At 47.2% G+C, this 18,125-nt stretch overlaps 1 protein-coding gene across 1 annotated transcript; it reads right to left on the reverse strand.

Annotated features, from left to right (window-relative positions):
• Nucleotides 1-1,746: 1,746 nt before the first annotated feature.
• Nucleotides 1,747-16,245, reverse strand: qrich2 (glutamine rich 2). The gene is made up of 17 exons (XM_002935934.5): nucleotides 15,019-16,245; nucleotides 11,853-11,957; nucleotides 11,270-11,380; nucleotides 10,566-10,676; nucleotides 9,751-9,852; nucleotides 7,141-7,888; nucleotides 6,892-6,992; nucleotides 5,800-5,913; nucleotides 5,617-5,691; nucleotides 5,346-5,510; nucleotides 4,814-4,935; nucleotides 4,455-4,520; nucleotides 4,081-4,182; nucleotides 3,069-3,246; nucleotides 2,833-2,923; nucleotides 2,465-2,569; nucleotides 1,747-1,911 (listed from the first exon to the last, which is right to left on the reverse strand). Exons 1-17 carry the CDS (start codon nucleotides 15,400-15,402, stop codon nucleotides 1,766-1,768), a joined length of 2,826 nt encoding a protein of 941 aa, XP_002935980.3. The 5' UTR covers nucleotides 15,403-16,245; the 3' UTR covers nucleotides 1,747-1,765.
• Between the last annotated feature and the right edge of the window lie 1,880 nt (nucleotides 16,246-18,125).

Below are 18,125 nucleotides of genomic sequence, written 5' to 3' on the forward strand. Positions count from 1 at the left end.
AGCAATAGTGTAACCCCCTTTCCTTGTCAGAGCCCCCCCCCCATAGCTTGTGTGTAAGACCCGTTGCCCACCCCTTATGCCAGCACATGTATAATAAGGAGAATTACAAGAAATCTGCGTGGGAGTTCACAGAAACCTTTTCATTGAGTGACTGGATTCTGAAAAGCCCAGTTGGTGGGTGTCGTTTTCCACCAGTAAATCAAACCCCCCAACATCTGAAAAATGCAAAGAGGGACAAAAATAATTTTTTGACCACACCCATTTTTGCAACCACACCCCCTAAATGCCACTCAAATTTTACAAAATTTTGCTAATGAATGTTTTGCTAATGAAGGTGAAATTGCCCTTAAAGCTGCGAGTCTCAGTTCCCCCAAGAGCATACCCTCCAACTGTCCTGCTTTCCGCGGGACAGTCCCGGTTTTTATAGCGCATCCCGCTGTCCCGGATAGTTCCATGAATGTCCCGCATTTCTGTAACAGATTACGGAAATGCAATACACAGTGAACTATCCAGCACAGTGGGATGCGCTGGCTGGAGCCGGGCACTCTGGCTTCTTCTGCTGCTTTGCTTGTTATGCGGCTCCTTGTGCAGCGCGACAGGCCCTTTTATAAGGTTGCGCCCCTGGGTACGTGTGACGTCAATACGCACTGGCGCAACCTTATAAAAGGGCCTGTCGCGCTGCACAAGGAGCCGCATAACAAGCAAAGCAGCAGAAGAAGCCAGAGTGCCTATGGGGGCTACTGTTTATGGGGGCACTTACTATGGGGGCATTGTGTATAGGGGGTATGTTTTATGGGGGCACTGTGTATGGGGGCTACTGTCTATGGGGTTACTGTGTATGGGGGTACTGTCTATGGGGGGTACTGTCTATGGGGGCACTTTCTATGGGGGCATTGTGTATGGGAGGTATGTTTTATGGGGGCACTGTGTATGGGGGCTACTGTCTATGGGGTTACTGTGTATGGGGGCACTGTGTATGGGGGCACTGTCTATGGGGGGGTACTGTGTATGGGGGGCACTGTCTATGGGGGGCACTGTGTATGGGGGGCACTGTGTATGGGGGGAACTGTGTATGGGGGTACTGTCTATGGGGCTACTGGGTATGGGGGGGTATTGTCTATGGGGGCACTGTGTATGGGGGGTACTGTCTATTGGGCCATTGGGGGCACTGTGTATGGGGGGCAAAACTGGTACATAGTTATAACTCACTTATAACTGACTTCTCTCTATATTTGTATTTATATGTAGGAGTTGCTATATTGTTTTCCTTAGGTAGTACAGTATGAGGGTATAGCACATTTGCATCTGATCCCACCATTTCAGCTATATAAAAGGTTTTTTTTTTTTTAAACGGGGTCTGTTAATTGGGGCGTGGCCACAAAAGTGGGCAAGGTTTAAAAATTGCTGCACTGCGCGCCAAATCTTTTTGTCCCTCTTTTCATTTTTCAAATGTTGGGAGGTATGCCCAAGAGACCAGTTTAGCTTATTAGTTACTGTATCTAAGTGCAGGTGTAGGGCTTGCTGTCAAAAACTACTTTTTTTACTTAAGTTTGAGAAACATTGTATCTTTTTTAGCGTTCAGTGCAGGAGATCAAAGGGAAATGAGGGATTTTCAGAAAGAATCCAGGACTGTGGGCTGAACTTTAAAAATATGAACTGTCCCGCGAGAATCGGCCCAGTATATACAGTACTAATCTGTCAGTTCCCAATTGCCAGGCATCCCCTGCAGCAATAATTACAAGCCAGTGCATAGAGGAGATTTATTTCACATGACGGGCTCGTCCGTACACTGGGGTCCAATGGCTGTGTCCATTCTAATCTCCAGGGATTCGTGGCTCCGGAGAGGCCAAAGCTGGGCAGACCCTGGGCGCTCCTGAGAGATTCCCGCTGTAGGATATGGAGAATGGAGGTCTGAAACAGTCAAAAATGGAATATAAAATAGCAAACAGTCCAAGTAACCAATGAGATGCCTGCTTTCATTATTCTTACTAGTTTAGGCCAGTAAAAGCCAAGAGCAGATTGGTTGCTATGCCATATTCTTAAAGGGGTGGTTAAGTTTTAGTATGTAACAGGATGGCCTATTCTTTGCAACTTTTCAATTGGTCTTCATTTGTTATAGTTTTTGAATTATTTCGTTTTTCCTACTTTCCTTTCTGTTTAGGTCCTCCTCTATTCCTATTCCTGTCTGTCTTTCAAACCACTGTCTGGTTGCTAGATTAAATTGGATCCTAGCAACCACACAGCTGCTGAAATTTCAAACTGAAGAGCTGCTGAACAAAAAGCTAAATAATTCAAAAACTACAAATATTACAAAATGAAGACCAATTGCAAATTGTCTCAAAATAGCACTCGCGACATCATACTAAAAGTTAATTTAAAGGTGGAGTACCCCAAAATCTCTCGTTTTTATCTCTCATATAAACGTCCCTGATACCCCACCGACTACCACCCTTTCCCTAGGTACCTGTAGAACATTGTCTAGTAGACTTGGCACTCTGGGGGCGGGAATCACAGGACAGAATCGATTTCTGTGAAGTTTGGGAAAGTTTCAGCCTTGCCTTGGAAAGTCCTGAAGAAGAGCAGAGATCAATATATAAACAATACAGTAGGGGGTAACAGTGACATACAGTGTGCCGCGGCTAGCGGGGTCAGTGACCCCCATGTCAAACCTGGAGATATGTCGACGAAAAAGGCAAATAATTAAAAAAAATGTCATAAATAATAAAGACCAATTGCAAAGTTGCTAGGAGTAAATTCTCTAACATACTAAAAGATTATCTTAAATATCTTAAACGTCACCTCTGTTTAAGTGAAGTTTACTTTCCTCCTTACCGTCCCTGACGTTATAAATGGCCGGGAGGCGGGAATCCATCCTTCCCCTATAGATGTGACCGTCCAGCCCAAGTATATCGATCTCCTCGCACTGACGGTGTAGAAAAGAGGGGTGAGAGAGAGAGAGAAAGGGGTGAAAAATATTGCTTGTCTCCAGGAGGATAACGGTTACATTATCTAATGGGATTGAAGAATTCCAGGACTGGCTCTGAGGGAATGGAGTTCAGAAATATCACCTTTATGTCTCCACCCACTTTCTGGGCAAATGCGGCGCTGCCTTCTTCAGAAGAATTTCTCGGCGTGATGTTTTGCAGCTTGGGAAAGCGTCGATGGGAGTAGGTCAGCGTGTGGCTACCCCCACAGTTCCGCATGCTGGACATGCAGCTGTAATCGGCCAATTCCTGGGCGCGGTCACTAAAAAAAGAGTCATCAGTCTGGGTCTGGCCTGAGATTCAAAATAGGCCCTGGCATCCCAAGTACCCAGAGGCCCAAACAGCCCCCCCCCACCAGCCCAATAAATAGTGACTATGGCACCTTACAGCAGCCCCTCTGGCATTTGCCTGAACCCACAGATTGCCAGTCTGGGCTTGGGTCCTGGCATTCCCAGTACCCAGAGGCCCAAACAGCCCCCCAGCCCAATAAATAGTGACTATGGCACCTTACAGCAGCCCCTCTGGCATTTGCCTGAACCCACAGATTGCCAGTCTGGGCCTGGGTCCTGGCATTCCAAGTACCCAGAGGCCCAAACAGCCCCCCCCCCCAGCCCAATAAATAGTGACTGTCTATGGCATCTTACAGCAGCCCCTCTGGCATTTGCCTGAACCCACAGATTGCCAGTCTGGGCCTGGGTCCTGGCATTCCAAGTACCCAGAGGCCCAAACAGCCCCCCCCCCCCAGCCCAATAAATAGTGACTATGGCACCTTACAGCAGCCCCTCTGGCATTTGCCTGAACCCACAGATTGCCAGTCTGGGGCCAAACGATCGAATTAAATTGGCGGCAATGGGGTAGTCAGTCCGGGGACCGCATCAATGAGCCAATGTGGTCCCCGATCCAACAAGATTTTCTAACCTGCCCGATCGAGATCTGTCCAATTTCAGGCCAGATATCGGTCGGGCAGGCCTGTCGGTAGTCCCCATATATGGGCTAGAATCGTCCCGTGTATGGGGACCTTAAGGCACAAATACAAACAATTTTCAGACCTTACAGTCCCTTTATGTTATATTTGCACTCCCTGCCTGTCTCTTACCTGCAGAAGTGTTGGCGGATCTGCTCCAGTTCGTACACGCTCTGTGGCCTTGTGGAACGATGAACCGGCAGGCCAGGAACATTAGGAATGGTCAGTATTGGCCTGTACAGAGTGAAAGGGAAAGCAAATCTATTTATTATCCACTGCTGCCTTATGAATGGTGCCTGGAACCTGCAGGGCTTATGGGCCGGTGGGCTCAGACTGACATAAGAGCCACGGGCCTGTAGTTTGCTGGGGTCTATAGGGGTCTATGCTGAGGTTTTCCCCCCAGTGAAGTCACCATACTACCCTCACTCACATTTAATACAAATAAACCTGTACTGTAACTTTAGGGAGAGGATGTTGCCGGCTAGGAGTTGCCGTTGGGAACTTACGGGCCCGGCATGCTGATGTCCAAAGGGCGGTCACAGGAGAGGCAGTGGAAGTGGGAAATCAGTTGCCTGAGGGGGAGAGATGAAAAGAGTCACCAAAATGTCTATTCAGCTAATGCTGCATCATTCAACCCCCCCTTCCGCCTTTTCCTATCAATGTTTGTATCTAATAATTACACGTTTATAAAAATACACTTTCAGTTGACCGTTTGGTTACACATTTAATTTATTTAGCTATAATATATACAAGACATATTCATCATGAAATGCATTGGGATTCTCTCTATAGTTCTTATTTACCCATAAAGCTGTGCTTGTTCCCTAGTCTCTCCCCTTTGCCCAACTTTGCCCCAACTTCTTACTTTCGGATGCCTGCGGCCTCATCTGCCTCATACTGGGGTGAGCGTTCTTGCAACTGCCGACGGATAGACTTCCAGCGCTCCTCCAGCTTCTTCTTAAATGGGTCTAATTCCATACGGTCTAACTACAGAAGGAGACCATGTCATATATAGAGAATGGTGCTTCTACTTATGCACGGATATGATCAAATAGGAGAAAAAGGACTTGTTGAATAAGGGTGTAAAAGGCAAGAAGAAGCTTTAATGGAAGAAGAGAGATATGAAGTGAGAGCAGTGGCAAATTGCATGTATTAGGGACAAGAGGGGACAATGCTTAGTTCATGGAGAAAGAGGATTTGAGCAACTATGTAGGAGCACTAAGGAAGAAGAAAAGATTGTGGAGATGAAATGGGAAGATTGAATGAAAGCCATTGAAGGAAAAAGAAGGGAGAAGCTAGGAAAGGGGAGCTAGGAAAGGGGAGAAGGAGGAGTACAGCATGAAGCTTGAGGATGGAAGGATGGAAATACACAGTCTGCAAGCCCACAGCTTCCTCACTTTGTTCTGCATTTCCATGTTTAGTTTTTCCAGAACTTTCTGCCAGTCTTGTTCCTGTCCGCTCACTCGCCCCAGAAGCTCATGGACTATGCTGTTCAGTTGCTCAGCGGTGGCATCAAACTGGGCACGGCTCACCTTCCCATCCAGAGCCTGCTTATCTGCCTTCTGCCCTCACAGAGAGAGAAACAAGCAGGGAAATAATCAGTGGTACAGCCTGACCAGGCAGGGTTAGCTGGTTATGTTATGGAGACTGCCCCATCACGGTGCTTACCACATCTATTTCCAGCTCAAGGTGTTCTTTGTCGGCTTTCTTCTCCTCCAGTTTGTCCAGCTTCTCGTAGAGAACCTGTAGGGTGAGAATGAGGAATAAGTGCTATACAACTAATAGAGTGAGGGAGGAGGATGGATAAGCAGCAATATTAAAGGCCATGCAAGAATACTTATACCCACTCACATCTATGTGTTTCTGTGTCTGCTGCTGCTCCTCAGCCAAAGACTTTTCCAACCTCTCACACTCGCCTTGGAATGTTAGCAGTTTGGTTTGGAGATCACCAATCAGTTCCCCATCCTGAGGGAAAGAGAGAGATGGCATCTCAGTTAGAAGGTAAAAACAGTTACATGGTAAACATGGATGAAGCAATGTAGCCATGAGAGGCCAGACAGTAGCAGATAAGGGGCTCAGCAGCCCTATAACACTAAAGATCCAGGCCTTCTACGCTGTCACAGGGGGACACCATCTTGGATTTTGTTAGGAGTGTCAGTGGCACTGCACATGCTCAGTGGGCTCTGGGCAGCTATTGAGAAACTAAGATCTGTCACAGAAGCTGATGCCACGGCTGATTATTCATTCTGATGCTAATTGCCAAGTAATGAGAATCTGGATAACTTATTATTACTAATACATGCTGTATATGAGTTGGAACATGTGCTGGGAATCAGCAGAAGAGAAGATGGGGGGAGCCGGGGGGGGGGCATTTTCAGGGGCACAGATCTTTCCTGCTAAAAGGCTGTGGGGCCTTGGATGTTTACAGAACCCCAAAACATTATGTGCAACATAACTATATATTCTTACTGGATACGTCTATACACAGCAAAACAGCTATTTTGCAACCAGGCCTTGCTCAGCCATTTTTGCCAGACTCCCTATTAGTACTATTACTATGTAGACATCAGGTGTACATTGAATAATTGGGCCCCTTTATGCCAATTTATGAATGTATTGCTCTACTGTACGTGCGTTATATATATATGCGCTGTATAAATCTGTACCTACATACCCCTGTGCCAGCCTTACTGCTCTGCAGGGAGGGAAACCCAATACTCATGGTTTGAGCGCCACCCGGTGTCTGCATTTCCAAGTGCAACATGGTTTCACTCAGGCTCTCCAGAGCGAGTTCTTTATGGGCCGCCTTTATAAAACTGTGCCGAAATAAATATTTCATTTTACACTGAATTTGTGGTATAAAATGAAATACACCATTTTATAAATGAAACCTCGCTTGTTCATTACTATCACGTGACCACTTCCATTTTCCCAATCACTTACCTTTTCCCTCTCTGCTTTTATTTCCTGCATGAATCTAGCAACGTTCATCTTCTCCTGCAGGCCGGCGACATTGTTACTGCCATCTGGTACTGTTAGTTGCCCTTTAAAGACAACCATATCCCAAGTTATCCTCCATTTGCAATTTCTTTCCTCTCTTTTTTTGGAAAGGAGTGGTGGGAAGTTAATAGGTGTAGGACAGGAAGTACAGAAGAGTGGATTTCTCTAAGGGTGAAGGTAGACATTCCTTACCTCTTCCTTCTAAAAGTGCTTTCAGTTCTGATCGATCAGCCTTGTTTCTCAGCAGTGCCTCCACTCTCTCCCGCAGAACACTGTATTTGTCTGTTAGAGCTCCCATTTTACGCAGAGCCTCCACTGTATCTGCATAGCGCTGGGAAGCTCTGCTGTTTCCATTGGAGGGGACAACTGGAATGGTTGCACCAGTGATGGGTTGACTGGTGGAGGCTAGTTGGCTGCTGATCTCTGTTGTTATGGCAGCGGGGTTGTTGGGTTGGTCAGTGAGCTGCTCAGGAACAAAAGTTACCCCAGGGAGCTGGGCAGGCGTTGTGCTGGGGGGACCCACCATAGGAGATCCAGGTGGGTGGGTGGAGACAGAGGGGTTAACAGCACTGCAGGGGGGCACTGGGCCACCAGGAGGAGTAGATGGCAAGCCTGTTGAAAACTGTAGGCCTTCCTGAAAGGTCTGAAAAGACACCGCAGTTTGTGGTGAAAGAGCACCCCCTTCAGTTTGGGACGCAGGCCCCAGCAGCGGGTCCAGTGCAGCTTGTGATGGACCTTCTGCCAGGGATGGCTCCTCACATGGTGGAGAAACCACTGTGACCTGAGGCACGTGGCCCTGGGGTGGTACCTCGGCGCTGCAGGCTACAGCCTGAGTGGAGACAGTGGCATATGCAGGGTCGCTGGTTTGAGTCCAGCCAGTTTCTAAATCCCGAACCACCTTTCCTAGGGTGGGAAGGTCAGTGCATGACGTTTCAGCATCCTGAAATAAAAGAACAATATTTTGAATTTGATTTTTTACTAAGTAGCCAATCTTATCGATATCAATCTTACCATTTTCTTTCTGTAACATTCCCGGGGTCCTGAATTCTACGTGTGGGCACAGCCATGGCTATATATACTCTCCTGTCTGGGGCAGCATTGCCATGAACTGTTTGTGTATATTGGCTGTGAGATGCCCGGAGGTACTCATTGCTTACTGTACAATGGGGAGATGCGTATTTTGCACCACAGACAAATCTATTAAAGGGGCCCCTTTTAGGGACCGGGCCTTGTTCAAACTCCTTAATATGATTCTGGGCACCTACAGTACCTATGGCCACCTCTTGGCCTGCACTACCTTTCCCCTCTTACAACCTTCTTCAACACAAGATTTGTCTGTTTCCCAGGTCCCCCCACTATCACACTTTGCCCCAACCCTCCCCCCCATTGCCACCATGCCGTACAGTAATGACATATGCAATCCTGTGCGTCTAGAGCCCCTCTTTAGAGTGTAAGCTCTTATGAGCAAGCAAGACTGTTGTATATAAATAAAGCTAAGTGAGAGTATCCCTTTAACATTTGGGAGCTGGAGCCCTAGCCCATTGCAGACCATTTGTGGCGCCAGATGCGGATGATTATCACATTTCATAGTGATTAGGAGAGGCGTTTAGACAAGGCGCCCGGCCTTAATTCTCTATTATTTCTCTATTCTCTCGGGAGCTGTGACTCAGACTGTAAATATGTGTTGGCCGTTACCATTTGGGGATATTGTGTTGTTTAGGGAATTATAATTAGGGGAATTATTCCTATGCAACCAAGCAAATATTAATGCAACTGTTTGTGCAGCGGAGCCACACATTTTGGCACGTGGGTATATTAATTTAATGATTCTCACGCACGGCACCACTTGTTTTGCTTTTCCTTTGGAGCAGAATGTGTTTGCTTATTAATGGTTGTGGCTCTTTCAACCACATCTATTAAAGGCGATCAAAAGCCCCCAGATTCCATTGAATCTCCTGTGTGCACAGTGAAAGCCAATCAGGTATTGGCCTCCATGATATATGTTGCTGGCCAGTAATCTCTGCCCAGGAGCCAGAAACCAGACGTGGCCTGACTCAAGATGGGGCTGTATCTGACTCAAGATGGGGCCATATCTGACTCAAGATGGGGCCATATCTGACTCAACATGGGGGCCATATCTGACTCAACATGGGGCCATATCTGACTCAAGATTGGGGCCATATCTGACTCAAGATGGGGCCGTATCTGACTCAAGATGGGGCCGTATCTGACTCAAGATGGGGCCATATCTGACTCAAGATGGGGCCATATCTGACTCAAGATGGGGCCATATCTGACTCAAGATCGGGGCATAACTGACTTAAAATGGGGCCATATCTGACTCAAGATCGGGGCATAACTGACTCAAGATCGGGCCATAACTGACTCAAGATGAGGCCATGACTGACTCAAGATGGGGCCATAACTGACTCAAGATGGGGCCATATCTGACTCAAGATCGGGCCATAACTGACTCAAGATCGTGCCATATATGACTTATCCTTGCCTGTCCTTGTTGGCAGCACTCAATGCCACTTCCAGCCTCCCCCAGAAGCAATGCCAGCATAAGAACTGGCATTCTATGGCCAAGTAACTGCACACAAGCCTTATATCACCATGCCCAATGCCAACAGTTGGCTGCAGTGCTGTAATGCATGCCATGATTGGATTCCGGAGCAATGGAAACACGTTTTCTGGAGGAATTAAAAATCCTTGGCCATCACCCTTAGAGCCAATTCTAGGATTGGCCATGCAGCATCTTGGAACCCAATGAGAAGGTTGGTCCATCAACCCATTACATACCGTGCCGCACGTCACAAGTGTCTCTCGCAGGATATCCCACCCCACCATGTTGTTGAGCTCGCTTGGGCTGGGATACTGCATCAGCCTCTCTTCCAGATCTGCCTGCAGCAAGAGAAACGTGTGTAAGAGCAGAATATCTGTACTATAGAGCATTCTCTGCATTCTCAGCAAATCCCTGCCTATTACACTATACAGGCTGCAGTCACCTGGCTGGGATTTAGCCGGCAGCTGGTAAATGTGACATTTTATGCCACTCTTATAAATAGGCAAGAAATAATGCACAGATAGGAAGGATGGTATTTTTTCCTAGAAGAGGTGGCATCCCTACCCTAGAGTGCATTGCTCCCTATGCCCCTAACATTCCCCTTAATAGTTGCAAAGAGAGAAACAGGAAGGGCAGAGGCCTCCCCCTAAATCTACACTGCCCCGGTATAAGGGGGGCATACTTGGCCTGATAAAAGCTGCATATTCAGAATAAGTTTTACTTTTATGGGGCCCTCTTGGTGGCCTGACCAGTATTTGTCTGAAAAACCTGCTAGGAGAGGACCGCATCATGTTGAACTTGTTCTCTTTCAACATGTCTTCCTTGACCCCCATTATGATGATGACTGGTCTGAAGGCCAAATGACCTGTCCTGGTGTGTTGGTGGCTAAATCAGTTAAAGATCCACTGGTTTGGCAACCTTGCCCAATGAAAAGAAGTTGGATGAAGAGTACTGGCCCCTAACAATTGCAAATGTTGGGCACTGCCCACTAACATGTTCAGCTTGGAGATCCTAATCAAACACTGGGGCGCTCTCTGGTCTGGCTACTTACCAGGCACTTCTGAATGGACTCTAACTCAGCTTGGACATTGGCCAGCTTGGCCTCCTCGACCCTCTGTAACTCCATTTGGTTAAGTTGTTGGTGCATTGTATCTTGATCCCCCTGTGGAAGGCAAAAGGCCATTGTACATTCATTGTAACTAGTACCCACGGGAGAAGGGATATTTGGTGCTACCCCAATTTGTTGCTTTCCCAGTCTCAGTGGCTGCTTACTTACACCCAAAGGCACTAAGCTTTGCCTCTTATCCCCCATGCCACCCACAAAAACTCATATCTGCTGTTACCCAATACAAATGAAATGAATACAGACAATTAAACCCAGCTGAATAGGAGATAAGAGGTAGATCAACTGACTAGAGAAAAGGGCCAACAGCTGCAGCCCTCTAGCTGTAGTTCAGTTATACCCCCATGGCGTCAAGGGATGCTGGGAGTTGGGCTTCAGATTATGCTTGCCTTACATGGACACATGTAGTTCAGTGTGATGGATGAACTATTAGTTCTATGTTCTAGGTCCACTGAAATGACACCTCCATAAAGCCAAGCATTTGCTCCAATAAATCCTACTCATATCTTTTCGTAGAGTTATAGGGAGGGTTATATGGAGCTTATCTTTTTGTGGGCTCTGGGGTTTGAGTCCAACCTAGGTTCTTGGAACTCTAAAGAAGGACAGAGGTGTTATGGATCTGCTGGACTTACCATTCGCTGCTGGAGGGACAGGAGCTCCCGCTCCACCTGGGCCAGTTTCTCTACATCTGATCTTTGCAGCTCCATTTGGCTCAAACATTTTTGGATGTCCTCTTGCATAGTCTAAAAGAAAATACTGTAAATAAAGTCCTATACACAGACTAATCCTGTTCTTAATTGTGAGGTCCCCCAAGTTTTTCTAACATAGAAAAATGTGGAAGCCCCCTCTTTTCTCTAGGTCTCTAGGGCATGGGATAACCCCCCAGAGTTTCTTGTACTTAGAAGGAAACACATATTTCTTTCTTAATTTTGAGGTCCCCCTCTTTCTCCTAGCATGATGGAGGTCTCAGTTTGGTCTCTGCCATTTGGAAGGGGATGAGGTTGCACTACTTCTCAATTGGAAGATTGCCCTTTTGTCACGTGTGTCTGTCCATGGCTTTTGTGGTCTTTGCCTTGAGATATCTCAAGCAACATGCCATGTACTGGAGGTTTTAGGGACACTTTTGTTAGTAGAGGTCAAATACAGTCACCTTCTGCCCTGATACTGATGAGTCTGATTCAGTTCCTATTGTCCTGTAAAGTCCATTTTGCTCACCAGTTCCACAGACTCTCTGACTTTCTGTAGTTGGCTTTGAAAGTCCTTGTTGGCCTCCTGAAGGGCAGTGGTGATGTTTAGCAGATCCTGCAGAAGCCCCATTGCCTAAAGAAACCAAGAACACAGACTTCAGTAAATTCATGAAGACATGGCCTCCACAGAGAAGGTCCAGTTCTGGGCAGTAAGTGTCCAGACTCATAACCTTCAACCAGAGCTAAAATAAAAAATTCAATATTTGGTTTGGATTGTCCAGCCTGTGGCCCTCAAGCTCAAGTTGGACAAGAAGTCCCAGAATCCTCTAGCAGCTCAGTGGCATATCTTATTGAATTTTCTATCAGATTCTCTTATTGATTTAAAAGTTTTTCATGACATAGCTGGAAAAGTGAACGTTCTAGACTAGAGCCTCTCGCTGCTGTGCTCCCATGTATTGCACAAGTGTAATTATAAAGATTTACTCTCATTGGTGCAGCCTTTGTATGTGAGAGGCCTCCCTGCGTATCAGGAATGTCACAGGGGAACACAAAGTTCACTGTCCTTACCCCCCACCCCTTAGGGCAATGGAGGATTTAGGCACCCCTCTCAGATTGCAGTAATTAATCCATCTCTGTGATGAAGATGATGAGATGTTTGTTGACTCTGTTGCTTGTTATTATCTGTAACGAGACCCAAGGGGGGTGGGGGTGATAAATTATTTAGCTGGGGATTAAACAGCATTATAGATCTGAGAGAATGTCGCTTGGTTTGTGGAGCAGTGGTACCGTCCTGTGTAACTTACTGCAGCAGGATCTGCCCCAGGGCAGCAATTACCCTAAATGATATGGGGGGCGGCTTTATAACAGGAGCAACAGGAGAAGATATAGAAATAGAGCTATGTGGATCAATAGTAGGAAGCAGGAGAAATTATATGAAAGGAATATATAAAGCAATGGGAGGGGTTATTTGAGGCAGTTGGAGGAGTTATAAGGAAGATTATATTAATCAATAGGAAGAGTTTTAGGGTCAATGAGTTATAGAGAGGGGCTATATGGAGAAGTAGGAGCAGTTATAGAGAGGGTTAGATACAGTAAGGAATCATATGGAGGGTTATATGGAGAAATAGGAGGAGTTATATGGAGGGTTATATGGAGCAATAGGAGGAGTTATATGGAGGGTTATATGGAGCAATAGGAGGAGTTATAGGGAGGGCTATATGGAGCAATAGGAGGAGTTATGGGGAGGGTTATATGGAGCAATAGGAGGAGTTATGGGGAGGGTTATATGGAGCAATAGGAGGAGTTATAGGGAGGGTTATATGGAGCAATAGGAGGAGTTATGGGGAGGGTTATATGGAGCAATAGGAGGAGTTATAGGAAGGGATATATAGAGCAAGAGGAGGAGTTATATTGAAGTTAATATAGAGCAATATGGGGGCTGTAGGAAGTGATCATTTCTGACTGCTCTATATGTAATTACTGCAAGTCATACAATTAAAGGGAGAGGTTAGGGTGACACAGAGTTAATAATAGTGGATGTATCTCCGCTGTACCATACAGTTCCTCTGTCCCTAACAGTAACAACTAAAGTACAAGACGCTTGCAGCTGGGGGTTGAAACTCCTTGCACATTCCTGTTTGTGCTGGGGGTCTGTGACTCCTGCCTTCCTTCTGTGCATCTCTAGTCTCCAGGAAACAGCCCCCAAAGCAAGGGGGGGGCCCCATTCTACAGCTGGACGCTTCAGCGCAACCTTCCTGTGCCCAACCGTGACCGGTCCCAATCCACACACTGTCCAATCCGAGCTGGGCACACTTGTCTTGCCTACTGTTCCTTATACACCAAGGTATCTGGCTCAGAGATAGAATGAAGCCCAGGCAGCCAATGGAGTGTAGGCCATGGCACAGGGGTGGGACAGGGGCATCTAACCAACATGGCGATTGATGAATCATTACTTCACGGATTCATTACTGCAATGTGAGAAGGGTGAAGACAACGATAAGTTATGGAATAGGGCAACCTTGTATATTATAGTAATTGCCAGGCTACAAGACTCAAGCTCCAGCTTGCCCAGTTTCAGTGCATGCTGGGAGTTGCACTTCCTGCATTAGGGGTTGTTCCACTTAAAGGCGTAGAGCTTGATATTCTGAGACAACTTGCAATTGGTCTTCTTTTCTTATATTCTGCGGTTTCTGAATATTTTAACTTTTTGTTCAGCAGCTCTCTGGTTTTGGAATTTCAGCAGCTATCTGGTTGCTAGGGGTCAAAGGACCTTAGCAACTAGGCAGCAGTTTGAATGGAAAACTGGAATATGAATGAGCTGGATGTGAGTGGCTGAATAGAATGTTAACTAATAAAAAGTAGCCATGACATTTTTAGTATCAGAGAGCAATAGTTTTGGGCTACTGGGGTCAGTGACCCCCATTGAAAAGACTGAAAGAGATAGAATAAAAAGTTACTAACCATTTTATAACATACACAAAGTTAACTTAATGGTGAACCTCCCATTTAAAGGAGTAGCGCACCTTAAATATTTGGTACATTGTTGATTTTGGGCTGTGTATTGCCCCCCGTACCATTGCTCTAAGACAGGGGTGGCCAGACTTTTTCCATCGGTGATCCACCGATGACTCCTCCCCCAAGACGCAGCGTACATATGCATTCACACCACACTTCCGCATCCCCCGGCGTCGCCGACGCGGACCACCAGGAATCCACTGGGGATCGACTGGTGGGCCACGTCGGCATCTTAGCCACCCCTGGTCTAAGACAATATGCAGGTGTCTATTTTTTATTTCTTGCTCGTTTTAACTGTTATCCGATTGCTAGGGTCCCGCTTACCCTAGCAACCAGCTAGTGGTGGAAATGACAGTAGAGAGATGAAAAATATATTAAAATAAGTAAAACTGCAGCCCCAGAATAATGTGCTTTGCTGGGTCAGTTATGAAGGATAAGATTTCAGGCAGGAGAGAGGCAGAATTGGCAAATAACACAAAACCCACATAAATAGGGAATACAAACCCGCTGCTGTTGTTGGACTACAACTCCCTGCAGCCAAGGTAGTCTGGGAATGCTGGGAGTTGCAGTTATAAAACCTTAGCGACTCCTTTCTGGGTACCTGACTTACAGCATATGGGGTTCACAAGACAGCAGCCCCAATAATAACTCACAGTGAGCCCAGTGACGCCCCCACTCACCGTAGATACCCCGTCTTCATTGGCCTCAATCCTCTTCTTCATCTGCAACATGTGCCACACGTCCTCCACGGGGGTCGCACCCCCTGCCCTTTCTATCAGGTCAGATCCAGTGGGCAACCTGTTCAGCGCTTCCATCTGCTTCTCTACGCGCTCCATTCTCTCCTCCATCTGCCGGTAACCCACTGGCACCTTCCCAGGCTGCTCTGTGCCATCCATACGTGCCCACCCCGCCGCCTCCGACACTTCGGCCTTAATATCCTGGAGGTGCAAGTGCTGGAGGATGGCATGCAGGAGGGTGCGCAAGGCATTGAAGTTCACCGCCCCTGCTTCTGGGGTGCCAATGGACAGGTTAGCCAAGTCAGAAAGGCTAATGAGTAATGCCATGGCCACCCCTGCTCACTGCCACATTAGTTATAGAAATGCCAGGCAGCCAGGGCACTCAAAGCTACTAACAAAATACAAAAAAAGCAGAGCAATATCAGTATGGAAGGGCACTCAGATTTATTGCCAATGGTACCCTTGCCAGCTGCAGCCTATAAGCTCAGTACCAGCTATGCCTCCTTATTGCTCCCTGCTCTGGAAACCCCGCCCACAATCAGTCATGCCCACTGCCTTAGCTCTGCCTCCACTTATCTCCTATTGGCTGGCTATTAGCATACACTCTGCTGATAGGCTGGATGAGTCAATGGGCCCTTGCAATTGCTGACAGCAGGAACAGCTGTTTGATGGCATTGCCTGTTGCTAGGAGACCTCACCGTCCACAGTTTATAACTTACATTGCCCTCACTTACTCACGTATAGGCAAACGCTGCTCTACATACAAATATATCTCCCTGAACTTTCCTCAAATCCTTTGATTTTCAAAGCTCACTTTTTTCCCTGCTAAAAACATGTAGTTTATATGGGATCCACTAGGTGGCGATAACAGGCATATATTCCTACAACTAAGAGCAGAGGAAAATAAATGCTGCTCAGAGTGGTGCCTGCAGGGAACAGCTGCCAGAAGTAGGTGGTAATAAAGAAAGTGGCAGCACAAAACAGCAGGGACAGATAGTGACAATGTCTTATATGAATACTGTCCGATCTGTAGCCCTCCCAGTGTTACTGAAGCCCGACTCTCAGCCCCAGCCAAAGGCTTGCCATTAGCACTACCATCAATAATAGGTAACTGATTATGCCAGTACTAGTTTACCTGCTCTGTGGTTGCCAGGGGAGATTCTGGGAAGACAGGAAAAGGAAGTGATGTCTGGGGGGGGGCGGCAGTGCTTAGTTTGAAATAACAGACAATAAAAAAGGAATGAATAATAGAGAGGAGCTGTAATAGGCTGAAAGGTACACAGAAGCCACAATAAGACATAGTCAGTTAACCCCACCTAGCCTTACGGGGAGGCCGTCTCCCATAGAGACACATTTATTTGCTACAACAATTCCCTTTTTCTCTGTAATAATAAACCACAACCTTGTACTTGGTAGGAACTGGGCTGGATGAATCCATATTGGTAGGAACAATCCTACTGGGTTTATGTTTAGTAGATAAGGTAGGTATGCTGATCCAAAGTACAGAAAAATCCCTTATCCAGAAAACCCCAGGCCCCTAGCTTTCCAGATAATAAATCCCATCGCTGTACATTTTTAAAACTATTTTGGTTCAGTCCTGTGTGGGTCCAAGTGACACGAGGGAGAGATAATCGCTGATCACTTCACTAAGTACCGTATATAAGGTTATTCTTGGCTCCAGAGTCCGTTGTGAAGGTGAGAAGCCAAAATGAGACATTGCATTTCCCCTGAGAGCCTGTGTGGGCTACTAACAGCCTGTGTGGGCTACTAACAGCCTGTGTGGGCTACCGACAGCTCGTGTGCGCTACCGACAGCTCGTGTGCGCTACCGACAGCCCGTGTGGGCTACCGACAGCCCGTGTGAGCTACCGACAGCCTGTGTGGGCTACCGACAGCTCGTGTGCGCTACCGACAGCTCGTGTGGGCTACCGACAGCCCGTGTGAGCTACCGACAGCCCGTGTGGGCTACCGACAGCCCGTGTGAGCTACCGACAGCCCGTGTGGGCTACCGACAGCCCGTGTGAGCTACCGACAGCCCGTGTGGGCTACCGACAGCCCGTGTGAGCTACCGACAGCCCGTGTGGGCTACCGACAGCTCGTGTGCGCTACCAACAGCTCGTGTGGGCTACCGACAGCTCGTGTGGGCTACCGACAGCTCGTGTGGGCTACCGACAGCTCGTGTGGGCTACCGACAGCCTGTGTGAGCTACCGACAGCCTGTGTGGGCTACTGACAGTTCATGTGGGCTACTGACAGTTCATGTGGGCTACTGACAGTTCATGTGGGCTACTGACAGCCTGTGTGGACTACCGACAGCCTTTGAGGGACACTGTTATGATGTTTATGGGGTACTTTTAATTTCTAAATGACACTGTTAAATAGCAAATAATTCCCTCTGCCATTTAACATTTCATTCTTGAACCAACAAATGTATTTGTAGCTGTAATATTGGTGTGTAGGCGTCATCTCAGTGCATTGTGCCTGAGTCTGAGCTTTCAGCCAGCGCTACACATTAGAACTGCTTTCAGCTAACCTATTGTTTCTCCTACTCCCATGTAACTGGAGGAGTCCCAAGCCGGACTTGGATTTCTTACTATTGAGTGCTATTCTGATACCTACTGGGAGCTGCTATCTTGCTCCCTTCCCATTGTTCTGCTGATCGGCTGCTGGGGGTGAGAGGGGGGAGGGGATATCACTCCGACTTGCAGTGCAGCAGTAAAGTGTGCCTGAGTCTGAGCTTTCAGAAGGAGCCAGTGCTACACATTAGAACTGCTTTCAGCTAACCTATTGTTTCTCCTACTTCCATGTAACTGGAGGAGTCCCAAGCCGGACTTGGATTTCTTACTATTGAGTGCTATTCTGATACCTACTGGGAGCTGCTATCTTGCTCCCTTCCCATTGTTCTGCTGATCGGCTGCTGGGGGTGAGGGGGGGGGGATATCACTCCAACTTGCAGCGCAGCAGTAAAGTGTTCCTGAGTCTGAGCTTTCAGAAGGAGCCGGCGCTACACATTAGAACTGCTGTACAGCTAACCTATTGTTTCTCCTACTCC

Source organism: Xenopus tropicalis, chromosome 10 (assembly GCF_000004195.4).
Source record: "Xenopus tropicalis strain Nigerian chromosome 10, UCB_Xtro_10.0, whole genome shotgun sequence".
Lineage (NCBI taxonomy): Eukaryota > Metazoa > Chordata > Amphibia > Anura > Pipidae > Xenopus > Xenopus tropicalis.